The sequence below is a fragment of the Macaca nemestrina genome, chromosome 6, assembly GCF_043159975.1.
Source record: "Macaca nemestrina isolate mMacNem1 chromosome 6, mMacNem.hap1, whole genome shotgun sequence".
In the NCBI taxonomy this organism is placed as follows: domain Eukaryota; kingdom Metazoa; phylum Chordata; class Mammalia; order Primates; family Cercopithecidae; genus Macaca; species Macaca nemestrina.
This window is the reverse complement of record NC_092130.1, coordinates 163,380,055-163,395,271: the sequence shown is the minus strand read 5'-3', so window position 1 is coordinate 163,395,271 and position 15,217 is coordinate 163,380,055. Positions and strand designations below refer to the sequence as shown.

General features: G+C 45.9%; 2 protein-coding genes and 1 pseudogene across 2 annotated transcripts; all 3 read right to left on the bottom strand.

The window, feature by feature from the left end:
- Positions 1 to 324: 324 nt before the first annotated feature.
- Positions 325 to 735, bottom strand: LOC139363638 (histone H3.Y-like). Its single transcript, XM_071097907.1, has one exon. The coding sequence runs from the start codon at positions 733 to 735 to the stop codon at positions 325 to 327; it is 411 nt and encodes a 136-aa protein (XP_070954008.1).
- A 6,568-nt stretch (positions 736 to 7,303) lies between these two features.
- Positions 7,304 to 7,760, bottom strand: LOC139363974 (TATA-box binding protein associated factor 11 like protein 2-like). Its single transcript, XM_071099216.1, has one exon. It carries the CDS (start codon positions 7,748 to 7,750, stop codon positions 7,304 to 7,306), a length of 447 nt encoding a protein of 148 aa, XP_070955317.1. The 5' UTR covers positions 7,751 to 7,760.
- Positions 7,761 to 14,272: 6,512 nt separating this feature from the next.
- Positions 14,273 to 14,831, bottom strand: LOC139363637 (histone H3.3-like; annotated as a pseudogene).
- Between the last annotated feature and the right edge of the window lie 386 nt (positions 14,832 to 15,217).

Sequence of the window (15,217 nt, the reverse complement as noted above, 5' to 3'; positions counted from 1 at the left end):
GCTGCATACGGGAAAAGTCAAAGTGCGGATCTCATCTACTGATCAAGTTAAACAAACGTCACCGAGTTGCCATCAGGAAGAGATTTATTTGGTTTGAAGTAGTCTAAACACAGGCGTAGTCCAGTGAAAATGAACAGGTTTCTTGCAAATTGATGTAGAGTTGAAGTGCTGAAACTCGCTCACTGAAACTTCCCACTTGACACTACTAGTGCCTTATGACCCTCAAGGTAGATTAGACATTGACAAAAGCACACAGAAACACCACCAAGACCTGATTTCTGCCTGTTTCCACTCCCAATCCTATGCTTAGCTACCTTTGGGCTCTTAAGCACCCTCTCTGCGGATGCGGCGGGCCAGCTGCATGTCTCTGGGCATAATTGTGACACGTCTGGCATGGATGGCACACAGGTTGGTATCTTCAAAGAGGCTCACCAGGTAGGCCTCGCTGGCCTCCTGCAGGGCGCCAATGGCCGCGCTCTGGAAGCGCAGGTCCGGGCTGATGGCCTGGGCGATCTCGCGCACCAGGCGCTGGAAAGGCAGCTTGCGCAGGAGCAGCTGCGTGGACTTCTGGTACTTTCTGATTTCGCGCAGCGCCTGGGTGCCAGGCCTATAGCGGTGAGGCTTCTTGATCCCTCCTGTAGGCGGCAACCTCTTGCCTGGGGCTTTGGTGGCCAGGGGCTTCCTGGGGGCCAGCCAGTTGGTGGCTTTGCGGGCGGTCTGCTTGGTGCGCGCCATGGCCTGGGCTGTAGCCTCTCCCCTCTCTTTGGGCCGAGCCTGGCCTGCTGCAGGCGGTGCTGGCGTCAGAGAGCGAGGGCAGTGGTGCTGTGGATTCAGGATTCAGAGAGCCTGTGAGTTGAGATCCATGGGCATGACCCTCCTACACACTTAGTCCCTGCAAACCCAGCCCCAGACTTACCAGCTCTCAGGTCTGTGGGGCAGAGGCTGGGCTGTTTAGTCTCCCCACAGGGTCCTGGGTTTTTTTGGTCTTCACAGCAGCGGCCAGGAATCTCCCTCGCAGGCAGTCTCTTTCTGACTGGAGATCTCTGGTCTCAGTAAAGCCCTGCCTCTTATAAGGGGCTCAGATGATTGCATTAAACCCACCCAGCTACCCTCCATTGTACTCCCTGCTTCACTAGATCCTCAATCTCACCAGGGCTGTGAAAACCCAATCAAGTCCCCGGATTCTGCACACACCCCCAGGGAGGGAGGAACCTCTGCTGTGTGCATCATGGGAGGGATGGTAGGTGCGAGTTAGATAAAATTCTGGGTTCCAAGGAGATTCTGAAAGTTTACATGGAAGTCATTACAATGAAAAAGACATATGAGTAAAGTTACATGTTACACGACATTGGTGACTGCTGCAAAACACCAAGGGTGCGATCATGAGGTGTCTCTCAGGTTCCCGGAGGATGAGGTGAAACGGGGAGGGAAAGATAGAAAACCTCTAACAGGGATGCTCTTGGGGGCATTTTTCTCTCCCAAAGTGACATTCATGGGAATCTGCGGGTAGCCTTCAGGCGAAGCTGTGGCTTTTTGATCAACTGGTCCTATGGGCCTGTCACTGAGGCCGCCTGTTTTTTTTCTTACCTTGGTACTGGGGCTGAGCTTTGTTTCCATTTGCCAACTTTGGAAATGCCATGAGGCCCAGTGAAGACCCTGAGTTTACTGAGCTGCTGCTGAACCGAGGCCACAGCTGCTACCTTCATACCTTTGGCTCCATGAGAAAAGGCAAAGCAGAAGAAACAACACACAAACAAAAGGCCCCTATTTCAATACACGGTTAACAGGCTTCTCTGATATGTGTAGTAGAAATTTAATGCCCATGTATGCAATGCATATATCACGCATCAAACAGGAAATTCCAGGATAATCAACACTCACAAAATAAGTTTACATTACTGTTTTAAAAATAGAGCTCATTTCATAGAAAACCTTTAGGTTCATGCCAAAATGGGGCAAAAGGATCAGAGGTTACAGATATCCTCTCCCCCAACATATTCATAGGCCCCCTTATTATCAACTTTCTCTCCTAGATTGGGACTTTGGCTACAATCATTTAGCCTACACTGACACGTCACTCTGACTCCAAGACCATAGCTCTTCTTGGGATTCACTTGGCTGTTGTATATTCCATGGATCCGAGCAAAGGCATAATTACACGTGTCCACCGTTATTGTATTGTATGGACTAGTTTCACTTCCGTACAAATGCACTGTGTCCACTCTCTGCACTTTTCCTTCACCGTTGGTCCCTTGCAACCACTCAACTACTGATTTATTTATTCATATTTAAAATAGATACATCTCATTGTCTATATTTCCTCTTTTTTTTTTTTTTTTTTCAGACGGAGTCTAGTTCTGTTGTCCAGTCTGGAGTGCAATGGCGCGGTCTCGGCTCACTGCAAGCTCCGCCTACCGGGTTCACGCCATTCTCCTGCCTCAGCCTCCTGAGTAGCTGGGACTATAGGCGACAGAGAGCATTTTGGGAGAGCGGGGTTGGCGGATCACTTAAACTCAGGCGTTCCAGACCATCCTGGGCAACATGATGGAACTTCCTCTCTACAATTAAAGTGGGAAAAAAAAAAAAGCTAAATGTGGTGGTTGGTGCCTGCTCTTTCAGCTACTCCAGAGGCTGAGGTAGGAGGATCTCTTGAGCTCTGGAGGTGGAGATCCCAGTGAGTTGAGATGGAGCCACTGCTCTCCTACCTGGCTGGCAGAGGGAGACCCTGGCTCAAGAAAATAACAATCACCGTCAGCGTCATCATCATCATATTTGGGTCCCTGAGGTCCATGTATGAGCAGGCATTGTTCTAGGGCTTCCTAGTTGGAAGAACAAAGGTACATGGACCTTGAGCCTCCTGTGGACAGGGAACTGTTTTTAGAGAGAAGAAAGAAACCCTTTTAGGAGACTATGGTGGATTCACACGGAATCTTGAAGTGGATATAACTTAGGATTTTTGCTCATATGTGATTTTAAGGAGATACAACAAAGTCCTCCCTTACAATACTCTATCCTTAAGGTCCTGGGCTTTCTAAGAGTACTGGAGTAGTTGCCCTTGTAAACATTTAGCACGTTTCCGTAGCTTTTCCTGGGGAATCAAGCACCTCTTTTCCAGCTTGTAAAAATAAAAGTGAAATTGAAAAACAGTTTTCTTCTTGAAAATGACTCTTTTTACTTTCCTACCAAGACTGTTTCATGTCAGGGAGTGATATGTGATGATGTTAGAATGGTAACACACTCTAGGAGCCGCATGGAAAACTGAGAGAAGCACAGACCCCAGATACCCCGTCTAATCTGGGCACTCCTTTCCACGCCTTCACCTCCAAGGAATTGGCCCCATTGTAAACTAGGTTTATGGCCGAAATAACATGTTTGTTTCTGTTTTGTGCTTCTCTAAAACAGATACACATATGATGACAATACATTTTCATACAAGATAAAATTCAATTGTTACTTTATTTTCCAAATTATTCTATAAGAACACAAAAATTAAAAATAAAATTCCCTCTCAGTGTAGGATTTGACCATTAAGTATTTTGTGTATTTGAACATTATTTGTAATTATACCGATGTGTAATTGATCCAATACCATGAATATAAGATAAACAGTAACAAATGTATAACCACAATAAAATGGAGTTCCAGTATCAGGGTGGCTCCTAAGGAGATTCAATATCATCACCTTGTCTTGAAATCAGTAAACACTAGAAAAGTGAAGTATCAACATCTCTCTGAGTGGTAATGTCACAAGGCAAGCTACAGAGAAAATAAAAAGATTCATGCTTTCCTATCTTTAAACTAAGTAATATATGTATATTAGCACTGTGCTTTGTTCCCTCTTCCATAGGAAACACAAATCCATCAATTTATCATTTAAACCTTTCTAGTTTGGATATATCTTTTTATGTAGTTGTACATTTTTTTTTTTTTTAGACAGAGTCTGACTCTGTCGCCCAGTCTGGAGTGCAGTGGCACAATCTCGGCTCACTGCAAACTCCACCTCCCAGGTTCACGCCATTCTCCTGCCTCAGCCTCCCGAGCAGCTGGGACTACAGGCCCCCGCCACCATGCCCAGCTATTTTTTTTGTATTTTTTTAGTAGAAACGGGGTTTCACCGTGTTAGGTAGAATGGTCTCCATCTCCTGACCTTGTGATCTGCCTGCCTTGGCCTCCCAAAGTGCCGGGATTACAGACGTGAGCCACCACACCTGGCCGGTTGTACTTTGAAGCTTTGAACTTTATACTTCTAAAGACTAGACCCTAGATAATATGTGCTTGGGAATAGTGGAGCTAGCTTGCTTAAACTTTATTTAGGCATAAGCTAATTACTTGTGAGGGGCAAAGGCAGGCACTGAGGATGTTAAGCTTATTCCAAAATAGAAAATGATGGAAAATAGTCAAGTATACTCACTTTGTTAGGTATCTTGTCACCACTTTACCAGCATCCAATCAGAGACTACATTTTTCTAGGCAGTCTCCAAATGTACATTATGAGATAGTCTTTAAGAATAGTAATGAAGCTCCAGGAAAAACTTTATTGTCATTAACATGTAATATAATCAGCCATGAAAGCTGTCAAAGATTTCTCCTGGAAAGAAACCACTTTCTACAGATTTCTTTCTTGAGAGCTGTGGCCATATGATATTATATATTGAGAAGATTTAGTATGTAATTATTACAAAGTCAGGAAACAACAGATGTTGGCAAGGCTGTGGAGACATAGAAACACTTTTACAATGTCTGTGAGAGTATAAATTAGTTCAACCATTATGGAAGACAGTGTGGCAATTCCTCAAGGATCTAGAACCGGAAATACCATTGAACCCCGCAATCTCATTACTGGGTGTATATCCAAGGATTACAAATCATTCTACTATAAAGACACATACACACGTATGTTTATTGCAGCACAGTTTACAATAGCAAAGACTTGGAACCAACTCAAATGCCCATCAATGATAGACTGGATAAAGGAAATGTGGCATATATACACCATGGAATACTATGCAGCCATAAAAAAGAATGAGTTCGTGTTCTTTATGGTGACATGGATGACACTGGAAACCATCATTCTCAGCAAACTAGCACAGGTACAGAAAACCAAACACCACATGTTCTCACTCACAAGTGGGAGTTGATCAATGAGAACACATGGACACAGAGAGGGGAGTATCATACACCGTGGCCTGTCAGGGGGAGGGAGGCAAGGGAAGGGAGAGCATTAGGACAAATATCCAAAGCATGTGGGGCTTCAAGCCTAGATAATGGGTTGATAGGTGCAGCAAACCACTACGGCACATGTATACCTTTGTAACAAACCTGCACGTTCTACAGATGACTCCCAAAACTTAAAGTGAAAAAAAAAAAAAAAAAAAAAAAGCCAGGTGTAATTACACTGAACCTTCTCAGCTAATCCAGTTTTCCTCTCTGCGAAAACAATGCTGTGTTCCTGCTCCTGAGCTGACCTCTGAGACATTGATGGGAATTTCAGGTCAGCTTTACTCAGACCCCACTCAAAGTATTGAGTTCTATGAGGGGCCAGAAAAATGTTCGAAGCTTGTGTGTGCAATCACTGGTACTGTTCTCTGCAGATGCTTGTCTCCAAATCAGGCTGCTTGGGCCAGGTTCTCTTTTCCTCTAGTGTTCAGAAAGTGTTAGACCTGCCACGTCTGCCAGAATACAGCTTCCAAGATTGCTCAATGCCATGGGAAAGGAATGAGCTGACAGCAATCTAAAGACTGGGAGATATGAAGTCTCTTGGATCTTACTTCTTTTGGTTGCTCAAGCACTTTAATTCCTGAGAGAGCCCTCCCATCTCCATCAGTTCTTCCAAGAACCTGTACCCTCCTTGTGTCTCTCTAAGACACACTGGTCTAACTTGTTATACGCCTTTACACGGAAGTTGGTAAAATAAAAGGAAAGCTAAACAATGTCAGAATATGGAGGTATGAAACAGAATTTCCCATACTTGGTAAAGTTTAGAAATTTGTGTAATACCCAAAGACATATTCTATGTACAATAAGTATTAGTTTAAGAGCAAAAGCTGAGTGTCTGAGGAAATAAAACTATATTTTATGGGGGTATCTTTGGCTGCAGGAAGAAAGAGTACATGTTACTCTCCATTCAATATTACAGCTGAACCTGGGGGATTTTACATCCTTTTTGCTTATACTCTGTGATTCAGGGGGCACATGGCAAAGGTAAAAAGACTGAAATAGCACCGTGGATATCTGGGAGCTGTGCTGGGAAGGTTCACAGTGATTCCATAATAAATCTCAGGTCTTTATTGTATAATGAAAAATTACTCTTTTCCATAATAAATGGAAAGCAGAGTATGTACAAGTAGAGGATGGAAGAGCTTTGTAACTCGTGATGAACCTATTTGTCTGATATTTTAATAACTTCTCCAATGTCTCTTTACTCAGGTTTGATTTTCTGAGTGGATCATCAGTAGAAGGAATAATAGAATCAAGAATACTCTAAAGCAATGTTTTGAACTAAATTTCAGTGTCTCTGGAAGTACTGGTAATATCACCATGTGTAGCAAACGTGAAGTATCCATAGGCTTTCCCTGTGTCTTTTGAACCGCACATACGACCATTACAAATGACTGGTTGAGGAAAGGTGTTTTGGAATTGGTTTCTGTCTCTCTAGACTTCCATGAAGCATTGATACTATATTACATATTAAAAAAGTAAAGCATCACTTGCTGACAGAAAGCACAGTAGGCAGGAATAGGAGAAGAGTCAACTTAGAGAAAAAAATGCTTTGTGATTTTATTTTTATTTCTGCAGTTTGGAAAACAGTTTACCAGTTTAACTGTTCTTGTGATGAGTCACGAAAATACATATGAGCATTGAAAATACACAGAAGGACAACAATTGGGAAATATTTCTGGAAGCTTCACTTACGGAAACCCAGACATAAGCATACAAGCTAAGACACAGCAACACCAGGCTTCCGAATGAAACCATACAAATCTCTTGGAAAGGCCTTGCCTCTCTGAAGGCAGCTACCTGTCCACAGGATGCTCAAGGCCCAGGCACCTTTTTTCTTCCAACTAGAAAGACGTAGAAAAATGCTTCAATATGCCCTTGGAGGCCCAAACATTTAGCCAAGGCTACTATGAAAATCTGTTCTCTTCATCTAGGTAAGGCCAACTTCACATTGTAAGACATCAAGACTGAGGGTAAATCCAGGGTAGACTGACATGCAGAAGCTCCAGCAAACACAGTCCCGTCATGGGAAGATGGATACGGTACTTCTTTCTTCACGAACAGACCTGTCCCTCTGGCCGTGGGCCTAAAAGAACATGGTTTTTCCGTCGTTGCTGTTGGGGAAGAGGCCCTTGCGCTTTAACCTGCGAACAGCCTCCCTTAAATGCTTGGGCTGAAGCGGGGGCGTTTCTCCCCACATCTCACACACGTCCAGGGCCTCTTCCACCACCTCTCCAACCAAGACCTTGGCTATTCCAGCCATGGCAATGGCCGTGTTCTCAGACACCGAGCTGCCACTGATAGACCGCATCAGATGTGCAACGCGTGCTTTTGGGAAAGCTGACCCGCGACACACTTCATAGCGGGCCAGCTGCTCCTCAGACATGGCGGACAGCAGGGTGCTCATCCTCCGAGCCTCCTCTGCATCCACGGTGGGCTTCCTCTCCTTCTTTCCTTTGGTGTCTGTTTTCAGTCTTTTGGCTGCAGGAGGAGCTGAGGCTGAGGCTTCATTGTCACCTTCCGTGAGGTCCATGACATCCTGACTCCTGAGCTCACCTTTCTGAAACCTGGGTTCTTCCAAGTTCCCATCTAGGACCTCAGGGATTCCATCCATGTTGCTGTCCTTCAGACCTCGTGGCACGGCGAACATCTCAGCAGACACACCTGCTTGCCTGCCCGGGTGGGATTCAGGTCTGCTCTCTGACAGCGCTGTAGAGGCGGAAGTTCCGGCTGGGGTGGTTTGATTATGGATCTGCAACGAGAACCTTCCAGAGATTTTGGCTGCTGTGTTTCTCTGAGGCACAGTTTAGCCACAACTGGACACAGCTCCCTGCCTCCCGCTCCCACACACAAACACACACTGGTTTTTCTCACTTCCGCAATGTGAAGAAATTTGTGTATGGAGAGTATATTAGTTTTAGATCAATGTATAATAAATTCTCACAAATTTGGGGTCTTTAAAACAAACCCCAACTCACAGGTCAGAAGTTCTACTGAGCCAAGTGACTGCCTCCTGCTCAGAGTCACACGAGGGACCTCCAGGATGGGTCTGACTGTGTGGTCGTTGCCTTCACCTGAGAAGAGTCTGGCTTCGATCTGATTCGAGTTGGTGGCAGAATTCAGGCCCACTTGTTTGTTCTGCCTGCTGCTGGGAGGATGCTCTCAGATCCTACAGGTGTTGACCGGGTCTGCGCTGTGGGGCTCCCTGGGTCTGCACAGCCAGTGCTGAGGAATCTCCCTCAGGGAATGGAATCTCAGGGAGGTTCAGTCCCTTATAAAGAGTTCAGATGATTGAATTAGACCCAGCCCTTAACAGCTATTGGTTCAGGGTATCCTTAATCTAATCAGGGATTTGGGCGGCTCCTCAATTCATGGCTCCGCCCACACTCAAGGTAGGGGCAGATGGAGGGCGAGTCTCTGAGGGGCAGGAAATGCAGGGGGCATTTCAGAATTCTGTCTTCCTCACAGAATCGTAAAGTTCACGTCTCACAACAACAACCACAACAAAACATTTACAGTAAAAATGAGACATTTTATGAAGTGGCACATTAGAACATTTAAATGTCTGAGAAAAAAATGTCTAACTCATAGGGAAACGAGTGGTTTATGAGATACTCTGAAAGGAAACTGGGCTGGGTGAGGGGAATTTGAAAATATCATTTCAATTTTATTTTATTTGTTTATGTATTTAGTTACTTATTTATCTTTCAGACAGAGTCTCGCTCTGCGCCCCAGGACGGATTGCAGTGGTCTGATCTCAACGCACTGCAACCTCCACCTTCTGGTCTCAAGTGATTCTCCTGCCTCAGCCTCCAGAGTAGCTAGGAATCAATGTGCACACCACCACGCCGGGTTAATCTTTGTATTTTTTAAAGTAGAGACAAGGTTTCACCATGTTGGCCAGGATGGTCTTGAACTGCTGACTTCAAGTGATCTGTCCCCCTTGGATTCCCAAAGTGAATGGGAATGTTCACAATGATTTGATAATAAATCTCAGATCTTTATTTTAAGATGGAAAAGTCTTCTTTGCCATAGTAAAGGTAAAGGAGAGTATGTATAAACAGACGTTGGGATAACTTTATAACTCCTGATGAACCTACTTTGTTCCATATAATAAAGGTAATCTGGAACACAATAAAGGTAAAGTAGAGTATATACAAGGAGACTGTGGGATGACTTTATACCTTCTGATGAACCTACTTTGTTCCATATCTCAATAATTTCTTTTCTACGTTGCTGTACTCAGTTTCGATTTTCTGCGCAGATGGCCTATAGAAAGCGTAAAATCAAGATGCTCTGTGACAGTGTTTTAAACTAAATTTGGGTGCCTATAGAAGCACTGGTAATATGACCACATGAAGCAAACCTGAAGGATCAATAAGCTCTCTCTATTTGTGTCTTTTAAAGTGCAGATGATCATTACAAATGGGTGTTCACAGACAGGTGGTTTTCGTACTCTGTTCCTCGCTCTCTAGTCTTATAAAATTCTCCTACGCTATGTTAATTGCCAATAATGTAGATGACCACTTGCCGACATAAAGCAAAGGAGGGAGGAATGTATATGAGAAGAGTCAAATAAGAGAAAATAACGCTTTGTAATTTTGTTTTTATTTCTTCAGTTTGGAAACAGTTCAATGATGAATCAAAAAAATCCATACAAGAATGTAAACGACATACAAGGACAACAATTGCAGGGCTCCTGCTCAGGCACAGCCTCCAGGGCAGAATAACACAAGAGAAAAGTCTCCGCAGGCTGCATTGATTGAAACCAGACCTAATCGTCAAAGTTAAGACACAGCAACTCCAGGCTTCAGCATAAAACCATACAAGTCCCCTGGAAGACGTGTCCCCCTCTGAAAGCATCTCCCTGCCCACAAACAACTGAAGGCCCGCGCACTCATCTTCTTCCAACTACGCAGACAGGGAAAGATGCCTCTGTATGCCCTAGGAAGCAGAAATATTTAGTCAAAGTGATTATGAAACAAGTCACTGTCCTCATCTGGGGAAGACAAATGTCAGTTTGTGAAAGATGTTAAAGTTCTACGGAAACGCAGGGTGGACTGAGATGCAGAAGCTCCAGCAAACACGGTCCCGTCATGGGAAGATGGATGCAGTACTTCTCCCTTCAGGACCACACCTGTCCCTCTGGCCGTGGGCCTAAAAGAACATGGTTTTTCCGTCGTTGCTGTTGGGGAAGAGGCCCTTGCGCTTTAACCTGCGAACAGCCTCCCTTAAATGCTTGGGCTGAAGCGGGGGCGTTTCTCCCCACATCTCACACACGTCCAGGGCCTCTTCCACCACCTCTCCAACCAAGACCTTGGCTATTCCAGCCATGGCAATGGCCGTGTTCTCAGACACCAAGCTGCCACTGATAGACCGCATCAGATGTGCAACGCGTGCTTTTGGGAAAGCTGACCGGCGACACACTTCATAGCGGGCCAGCTGCTCCTCAGACATGGCGGACAGCAGGGTGCTCATCCTCCGAGCCTCCTCTGCATCCACGGTGGGCTTCCTCTCCTTCTTTCCTTTGGTGTCTGTTTTCAGTCTTTTGGCTGCAGGAGGAGCTGAGGCTGAGGCTTCATTGTCACCTTCCGTGAGGTCCATGACATCCTGACTCCTGAGCTCACCTTTCTGAAACCTGGGTTCTTCCAAGTTCCCATCTAGGACCTCAGGGATTCCATCCATGTTGCTGTCCTTGAGACCTCGGGGCATGGCGAACATCTCAGCAGACACACCTGCTTGCCTGCCCGTCTCCATGGGTGGGATTCAGGTCTGCTCTCTGACAGCGCTGTAGAGGCGGAAGTTCCGGCTGGGGTGGTTTGATTATGGATCTGCAATGAGAACCATTCACAGATTTCAGCTGCTGGGTTTCTGCTGAGCCACAGTTTAACCACAACTGGACACAACTCCCTGCCTCCCGCTCCCACACACAAACACACACACTGGTTTTCCCACTTCCGCAATGTGAAGAAACTTGTGGATGGAGAGTATACCAGTTTCAGATCAATGCATAATAAATTCTCATAAATTTTGGGTCTTTAAAACAAACCCCAACTCACAGGTCAGAAGTTCTACTGAGCCAAGTGACTGCCTCCTGCTCAGAGTCACACGAGGGACTTCCAGGAAGGGTCTGACTGTGCAGTCGTTGCCTTCACCTGAGAAGGGTCTGGCTTCGATCTGATTCGAGTTGGTGGCAGAATTCAATGCCTCAGGGTTGTGAGACCCAGGCCCACTTGTTTGTTCTGCCTGCTGCTGGGAGGATGCTCTCAGCTCCTACATGTGTTGACTGGGTCTGGGCTGTGGGGCTCCCTGGGTCTGCACAGCCAGTGCTGAGGAATCTCCCTCAGGGAATGGAATCTCAGGGAGGTTCAGTCCCTTATAAAGAGTTCAGATGATTGAATTAGACCCAGCCCTTAACAGCTATTGGTTCAGGGTATCCTTAATCTAATCAGGGATTTGGGCGGCTCCTCAATTCATGGCTCTGCCCACACTCAAGGGAGGGGCAGATGTAGGGCGAGTCTCTGAGGGGCGGGAAATGCAGGGGGCATTTCAGAATTCTGTCTTCCTCACAGAATCGCAAAGTTCACATCTCACAACAACAACAACAACAAAAAATTTACAGTAAAAATGAGACATTTTATGAAGTTGAACCTTAGAAAACTTAAATGTCTGGGAAAAAATGTCTAATTCATAGGGAAACGAGTGATTTATGAGATACTCTGAAAAGAAACTGCGCTGTGTGAGGGGAATAGGAAAATATTATTTCAATTTTATTTTATTTTATTTTATCTTATTTATTTATTTATTTTTGAGATAGCGTCTCGCTCTGTCCCCCAGACTGGATTACAGTGGCCTGATCTCAACTCACTGCAACCTCCGCCTCCTGGGCTCAAGCGATTCTCCTGCCTCAGCCTCCAGAGTAGCTGGGACTAAATGTGTGCACCACCACGCAGGGCTAATTTTTGTATTTTTTAAGTAGAGATGGGGTTTTGCCATTTTGGCCAGGCTGATCTTGAACTGCTGACTTCAAGTCATCTGCCTCCCCTTGGCTTCCCAAGTGAAGGGATTACAGGCATGAGTCTGCGCCCAGACTTCAATTTATATATTGCAGATATATATGCATACAAAGGTCACAGAGAAGCACCAAAGACACAGAAAATTATGTCATGCACAAAGATATAAATCATATTTAGGGAAAATTATGTTGTGAAATGGCATAAAAAGTACTTCAGAAGATAAAGCAGACACTCAAATATCTGACTTTTTTTTTTTTTTTTTTTTTTTTTTTGAGACGGAGTCTCACGCTGTTGCCCAGGCTGGAGTGCAGTGGCGCGATCTCGGCTCACTGCAAGCTCCGCCTCCCGGGTTCCTGCCATTCTCCTGCCTCAGCCTCCTGAGTAGCTGGGACTACAGGCGCCCGCCACCGCGCCCGGCTAATTTTTTTTTTGTATTTTTAGTAGAGACGGGGTTTCACTGTGGTCTCGATCTCCTGACCTTGTGATCCGCCCGCCTCGGCCTCCCAAAGTGCTGGGATTACAGGCTTGAGCCACCGCGCCCGGCCAAATATCTGACTTTTATATAGCTTTTGTTTATTCCAAAATAGTTGGCAGAAGATATGAAATTACTGGCCAGGCACTGTGGCTCGTACCTGTAATCTCAGCATTTTCGGAGGTCGAGGTGGGTGGATCTCCTGAGGTCAGGAATTCGAGAACAGCCTGGACAACATGGTGAAATCCCTCTTTTCTAGCAACATATGTTTACATCAGAACCTTTGTAAGTCACACAGGGCCTTTGCTTTTCAATATTTACTAGTACTGAAGGCATGATGGGTAGGTTATAAGCAGAATCAAATGGCAACTCAAACAGGAAGAACCATCCAAAACTTGAAAATTAACCCCTGAAATAAAACAAACACAGATACGTAAACTTCTCAAAAAAATTAATTGCCACAAACAGTTATCTCTCACTATACTCTTAAAAGACACGGAATTTGTCTAAGCTTTATATACTCCTCATTTTTCTCTGAAACCCTAGTGGGTCTTTATCTAGAGAGGTAGACACTCTAGAGAGAGGACTGAATTAATGACTTCTTAAATGAAAAGAGAAGGCGGCCATATACCCCCAAAATATGCAAGCTCATTGAGGCATAAGGAACAAAATTTGGCCGGGTGCGGTGGCTCACGCCTGCAATTCCAACACTTTGGGAGGCCGAGGTGGGCGGATCGCAAGGTCAGGAGATCGAGACCATCCTGGCCAACAGGGTGAAACCCCGTCCCTACTAAAAATACAAAAAATTAGCCAGGTGTGGTGGAAGGTGCCTGTAGATCAGGCCTTTCTTTCTGGACTGGGGCCCAGAGGAAGATGACTTTGTTTTGTAGTAGGTGTTTGGGAAATGGCCACAGGGCTGTCCCGTGAGAAAGGTTTCCCTCCAATGCTTGGGCTGCAGTGGGGCACGTCTCCCCGCATCTCAAACACGCCCAGGACCTCGTCTACCACTCCCCCAACCAAGACCTGTATCATTCCAGCCCTGGCCACGGCTGGGACCACGTTCTAGGACACTGAGCTGCTGGTGATGGACTGCATCGGACTTCTGATGGGTGCCTCTCTCCCTTTCCCACCCACAAACAGACCCACACTGGTTTTTGCCTCCCGTAATGTGAAATGACTTGTGTATAGAGATTCTATTCACATTTTAGAAAGTAGGATGTAATGTATGCTCACAGCAAAGATACATTCAGGAACAGCCCAGGAGACAGGGAACATTGAGAACACGGAGCTGCGTATAGGAAAAGTCAAAGTGTGGATCTCATGTGCTGTTTGATCAAATGCAGGAGACATTTTCTATTTGCCACCAATAAGAACTTTATTTGGTTTTCAAGAATATTAGTGAACACATTTTTTCACAATTGTTCCTGATTTGAACTGTTGAAAGGCGTTCAGTGAGAAATTCCCCGTTGACATGAATGCATTAGACCCTCAGTGTAGATGGAAAGTTTACAGAGAAAAGAAAACAGAAACACAGTCGTACCGGTTATATCTGCCTCTGTTGTTACTCCTAATCATATGCAGGGCTACTTTTGGACCCAGTGAGGGACATAAAACCAAAAGTGAAGAGAACCACTAATATCAGAACTATGATTAACACAGAGAGGAAGAAAAACACAACCAAGGGAAGCGAAGCCGTCCACAGTGCAGCGTTTCCCAGGAGCGTGGGCTCTTCGGCACACTCTCCGAGAAGGCGGCGAGCCAGCTGTATGTCTCTGGGCGTAACTGTGTCGCGCCTGGCATGATTAACACATGGGTTGGTGTGTTTAAACCAGGTAGGCCTCGCTGTTCCCCTGAAATCGCCAATGGCCGTACTCTGGAAGCTCAGATCTGGCTGGATGGCGATCTCGCGCACCAGGCGGTGGAAGGGCAGCTTGCGCAGAAGCAGCTGCGTGGACTTCTGATACTTTCTGATTTTGCACAGGGCCAGGGTGCCAAGCCTGTGGCGGTGAGGCTTCTTGATCCCTCGGGTAGCCAGGACCCTCTTGCCGGCAGCTTTGGTGGCCAGGGGCTTCCTGGGGGCCTGCCAGGCGGAGGCTTTGCAGTCGGTCTGCTTGCTGTGAGCCATGGTGTAGGACTGTGGCCTCTCCCTTGTCCTTGGGCTGAGCCTGATGAACTGGAGGCAGCGCTGGTAGCCGACAGCAATGGTATTGGGGATATGGGGCAGGATTCAGAGAGGCTCTGTGTTAGGATCTATGCAGAAGATGCTCCCATACACTTAGCCCCTTCCCACCCAGTCCCAGACTTACCAGCTCACTGGTCAGTGGGTCCGAGGTCCCTGTATTCAGTCTCTTTGACTGACCTTGGGATTCCTAGGTCTGCACACAACAGTGGAGAATGTTTCTCCCGGGCAGTCTTGCTCTGGCCGGAGATCTCTGTGATCTCAGCCAAATTCAGTCATTTATAGGAGGCTTGGATGATTGGATTAGACCCACCCAGCTACCTTCCACCGCAT

Coding starts and splice junctions, on each gene's coding strand:
- LOC139363638 (XM_071097907.1), bottom strand. CDS start 735: ATGGCGCGCACCAAGCAGACCGCCCGCAAAGCCACCAACTGGCTGGCC.
- LOC139363974 (XM_071099216.1), bottom strand. CDS start 7,750: ATGGACCTCACGGAAGGTGACAATGAAGCCTCAGCCTCAGCTCCTCCT.